Source organism: Saccostrea cucullata, unplaced genomic scaffold, assembly GCF_032062105.1.
Source record: "Saccostrea cucullata isolate Sc308-1 unplaced genomic scaffold, CSIRO_AGI_Scuc_v1 ctg16747, whole genome shotgun sequence".
NCBI classification, from domain to species: Eukaryota; Metazoa; Mollusca; class Bivalvia; order Ostreida; family Ostreidae; genus Saccostrea; species Saccostrea cuccullata.
The window spans coordinates 6,718-12,353 of NW_026940881.1; the positions used below are offsets into that span (position 1 = coordinate 6,718).

At 32.2% G+C, this 5,636-nt stretch overlaps 1 protein-coding gene across 1 annotated transcript; it reads left to right on the forward strand.

Annotated features, from left to right (window-relative positions):
• Positions 1 to 439: 439 nt before the first annotated feature.
• On the forward strand, positions 440 to 5,383 carry LOC134256576 (neurotrypsin-like; the record flags this gene model as incomplete). The annotated part of the gene is made up of 5 exons (XM_062739260.1): positions 440 to 612; positions 1,379 to 1,520; positions 1,631 to 1,803; positions 4,844 to 4,988; positions 5,212 to 5,383. Coding segments are annotated over 5 exons (805 nt in total), but the record flags the coding sequence as incomplete, so codon positions are not given.
• Positions 5,384 to 5,636: the final 253 nt, after the last annotated feature.

A 5,636-nucleotide genomic window follows, 5' to 3' on the forward strand; every position in this document is an offset into this window, starting at 1 on the left:
CAACAACAACAACAATAATGATAATATATTAATGTTTGTTTTAATATAAATCAGTTAATTTTTATTTCTTGAAATCGGGTGTGACCGGAATGCTCATTTCTCCATGGCACCTGATCCAAACTTTGATGTTTCGGAGATCCGTGTTTGCATTGCTCCTATTTTGTATTGTTTTATGAATTTTGATAATTGAATACTTTTCGTTATCTATATATTTTTCTTGTTATAAAGGTGGTGGCTTTTTATATTATATAAATTGATGCATTAAATCCCTATGATAATTTGATGATATGAGTTAACCTTTATAATAGTCAGTCGAACGATTATACTTTGGGAGAATAAAGACATGAACTGAAATTCAGTCAGTGGATGGAAGTTATTTACTTTAGAATAAAGAGATGTATGTATAACAAGCGAGAAACTCGTATGAATTCTTTATTAGGGAAAATGCAGTAGCCAAGAACAGTGCTTTCTTTGGAGCAGGACACGGATCAATATGGATGGACGAGGTTAGATGTACAGGAACCGAGACTAATTTATTTCATTGTTCTAAATCAGAACTTGGTGATCACGATTGTAGCCATGGTGAAGATGCAGGAGTTATTTGCTCATTAGGTACGATGACTAAGTACGGCATTTGAACTAATATCACCAGACAGGGGGTTCAAGTGTCTATTTTTATGTGTTTTGTTCAAAAATTACTGTGAATTTTTCAGTACCCTGACTAATTCCTGCTTTAGTGATATACTTGTATATTTACATTTGCAAATGTTTTCCTTTATATAACACTACTGAAAGCAGTGTGAATTTACTGTATAAATAAGGACGGGCTCAAATGATTCGTATGGATAAACGTTTAACGTAATTTTTCAGTGAATATAAGTTATATCAACAGTATTTATACGATAGATGTTTTAAGAATGATACCTTATATTTTAAATGAATGAGAACGATGTTTTTATTTGATATTAAGGTAATGAATTAAATTTTTAAACAGAATTACCCATTGGCTGTCTATAGGTATTATGGATTGAAACCACAGTTAACTGACGAAAAAACAATATAGAAATAATGATTGAAATCTGGAGGTTAAATAAATATGTTTTTATGATCACTGGTTCAATAATTTTTTTTAATTCAAGTAAAAAAACTAAAGGAATTTAAAATTTCAACTTGAAAAAATTGCACATGTCAATGTTTTCTGTGTTTCATATAGTAAATGTTCCCCTTTTGAAACATAATGCTCATCACATATTGGAATGGAATTGCAAAAGGTTTACTCTTTCAAACTTTATTCAAGATGTTTCAAAACTCAACTGAGACCACACAAATTTCAAAAGAATATTCTTTTGTTCATGAAGATTAAATTTCCTTCCCATAGATAATATAAGACTTGTCAATGGATCGTTGCCCTATGAGGGACGGGTAGAGATTAAACATAACGGTGTTTGGGGTACAATATGTGATGACGAATGGGACAATAAAGACGCAGCCGTTGTCTGTTCTATGCTAGGCTTTCCGAGGTAAGTTTAATATATACATAATAATTTCAATATCTCATGTTTATTATAGATTTGTCAATTATCAAAAGTCTTACTAAAGACTTTTGTTTTTATTGATATTTTTCGGGTAGAAATTTTGCAACAGCCAATTCGGGCGCATTTTATGGACAAGGAAGTGGCAAAATTTGGATCGACGATTTGTCATGTAATGGTCATGAATCTATTATATTGCAATGCAATATCACAGCATTAGGCACACATAACTGTCAACACAGTGAGGATGCAGGAGTACTTTGTTCACGTGGTACGTATGAATTTTAATCTTCGACAATTAACCCTTTAAATGAAAAATATTAAATCACAAATAAATCAAAATCACCATCCTCTGAAATATACTTTCTGATAAAAATACTGATAAGTCACTTAGTATTTCTCATAAATCTATAATCGTTGCAAGAGACAAATACTAGTTTTTTGTCGAAAAACAAATGTTTTAAACTTGATTTGCATCAATATATCATTATATTTTTCCTAGTCATATATCTTACATGTATATTGTACAAATATGATAAAACTGAAATCGTATTGTTATTTGTAAATGTTCTGTATATTCTTCATGAATTCAAGGTAATGGTTTTCTGTACTGTAATATGGCTCACATGAGCTTAAATCTCAGATGAGTTTTTTGTAGGGCACCTACTGTCCGTTGTCTATCTGTAAACTTTTAACATTTTCAACTTCTTCCAAGAACCTATGGAGCAATTTTTACCAAAATTGGTACAAAGTAAAATTTGAAAATGAAGGGCTACATCTCCTTCTGAGTGGAGATAATCAAAAAGAATATAGTGCGTGGGTCATTTAAAAATCTGCAGAACCACTGGATCAGAAAATCGGAAACATGTGTAAACATCCTGGGATAGTGTAAATTCTGAATTGTACAAATCATAATCCCTGGGAGTAGAATGGGGCAACAACAGGGAATTCAAGTTTAACATTGAAATACGAGAGGTGATCAAAAAGTTCGCGAACTAATGAAATAACTTCCGAAAAAAATGATATGGGGTTTCAGTGTTGAAAATGTTTTAAAGTAGTCCTCTCCTATTTTAATGCGTATCTGCAACCATTCTACCCATGCGCGGATCACGTGATACAGGCGATCACGTTACATGCTCTTAAGAGTCCTGTCAAAGAAGCTTAAAATTTCTTTTTGATCAACCCTCGTATACAGAAAAAATCTTTGAACATCTTCATCTCATGAACCACTTTGTCATATACTATATAGACTGAAACTTATATGAAAACATCCCGGTGAAAACATCCTGATCCAGGGGGTAGGATGAGACAACACTTGGGAATCTGAGTTGACATTGAAATACAAAGTGTTTATGGGAAAACCTTTCTTCTTAAGAAGCACCGACCAGAAAAACTGAAACCTATGTGGAAGCTGTAGATTCTAAATTGTTTACATCATGACCCCGGTAGGTAGGGCGGGCCACAACAGGGAATTCAAGTTTTACATTGAAGCTCATATAACTAAAAATTCTTTTTAATGACTTCATTTCCAGAAAAGCTGAAATTTGTGTTGTAGCATCACTGGGTAGTGTAGATTCTAAATTTTTCAAATCATAACCCCGGGGATACGACGGGCTCACAATAAGAAATGCAAATTTTATCTTAGGAAACATCATCTCCTCAAAGACCACTCGGACGGAAAAGCTGAAACTTATGTGGTAAAATGCTGGGACAGTGTAGATTCTTATTTTTTTCAAATAATGACCCATGAGGGGAGGGTAGGGTGGGGCCGCAATAGGTTTTTACTTTAAAATATAGGAAAAAAATCTTCTAAAGAACCAATCGGCCAGAAAAACTGAAACTTTTATGGAAACTTTACTAGATAGGGTAGATTCGTGGGCCACAAGGTAATACGAGGCAGAGATCTGGTGAAAACAGCAGATGAGCGTTGTAGGCTATGAGCCTCTTGTATATCTAATTGCTGAGTAATATGCGGATTTCTAAACTCAAAATAGGAGTTATTACGGGATTATGAGGCAATTATTATGATTATGTGAATCCTCACAATAAATTAAAGATTTGGCATTTCAAATTCAGGGACGAATAGAATTATTCCTCGAAAAATATGAAACATTGAATTTTTAAATACTCTGACAACTCAATAGGGAATTACTTACCAGATAAACAGAATATTTCCAACACATCTTTTTGAAGTCATTTTGTGTTTTCATCAATATTTTTAAAGCTTTTTTGCTCAAGCATAGGTGGCGGAAGCGCATTGTGCTTCCTCCTGTGTGTTGCTTAGTAAATATAATGTTCTTGTTTATGGTTTTATGGAAATATAATTTAATTTCAGTTGTAACACGTCATTTGATTGGTTAAACGGTTTTATCTATTTTGTATAACTTAACTTGCCTACGTCACAATGAGTTACATCAAAAACGTATTACTCTGCTTGACGTTAACTTTTAAAATATGCAATATTTGAAGGCTTTTTCCGAAGGAAAAATTGGAAATATTATATCATGGTCTACATTGAAATTAAATAATAAGGAATGAAGTTTATTTCAACTTATGTTATACGATATAACATAACTTGGGACAGTTTACGCTTTTTTTAATAAACCGCTTCGCGGTTTATAAAGCGTAAACTGCCAAGTTATGTTATATCATATAACAAAAGTTGAATAAGCTTCATTCCTTAAGTAAAAAAATAGTTGCTCGCGTGAAAATTCTGTGCATAATTATGGTTTTATGGAAATATAATCTAATTTTAGTTATAACACGTCATTTGATTGGTTAAACGGTTATATCCATTTTGTATAACTTAACTTGCCTACGTCACAATGAGTTACATCAAAAACGTATTACTCCGCTTGACGTTAACTTTTAAAATATGCAATATTTGAAGGCTTTTTCCGAAGGAAAAATTGGAAATATTATATCATGGTCTACATTGAAATTAAATAATAAGGAATGAAGTTTATTTCAACTTATGTTATACGATATAACATAACTTGGGACAGTTTACGCTTTTTTTAATAAACCGCTTCGCTGTTTATAAAGCGTAAACTCCAAGTTATGTTATATCATATAACAAAAGTTGAAATAAGCTTCATTCCTTAAGTAAAAAAATAGTTGCTCGCGTGAAAATTCTGTGCATAAACAAGAAATATTCGTTTATGGATAAAATGATCGTGTGAAAAAGGGTTTGGGAATATGATCCTTAAGAAAATCAAAAACAAAAATCCTTAAAATAATTTTATTTTTTACACATGCTATAGAATTTATTTAAAATATGTCACTTAGAATGATCGGAGATTGTATTAAAGTTCAGGATGTTCGATTTGCAAATGGAAACACAATTGCGATGGGTCTAGTGGAGATAAAAATTAAAGGTGCGTGGGGAACTATCTGTAATAATGACTGGGACGATAATACAGCAGCTGTAGTGTGCTCAATGCTTGGACTTTCAAGGTGAGACTGGGGAGAAATGATTATTTCTATGTTGCCTCTTGTGATTATTTGAATAGCCGGTAATAACATCCGACAGAATTTATTGCATCTATCTACAGATAAACCTGAGTGAAAGAGGATTAAGAATTAATTTAAAACAAGTTTATTTGAAAGAAATTGTTAGTTAAACAAGATGAGATAAATTACAATAGAGTAAATTGAAATAAAATATGAATCTTCTCAGACAAAATGCAGTGTCCAAGAACGGGTCTTTCTTTGAACCAGGATATGGACTTATATGGATGGATAAGGTTAAATGTACTGGAAATGAAATAAATTTATTCCAGTGTCCTAAAGCAGAATTTGGAGATGACAATTGTGGTCACAGCGAAGATTTGGGAGTTAGTTGCTCATTGGTAAGAAAAATTACGGCAGTATTTTTTATTTGAATATTTGCCGCTTTACCTCTGTATATAGTTTCTCATTCAAGATAGTTACCAATATAAGATATTTAAACACTGATGACTTTAAACGAGACTGTTGATATTCTTGTTCATTAACTTGCTTGTCAATAAATTACATCGTTTTAGAAAATTAGAGCATGCTCTTGTCCGTATCGAATTCAACTGGGGCCCAGTTATAACATTTCCCTACAATGTGATTTTTAGA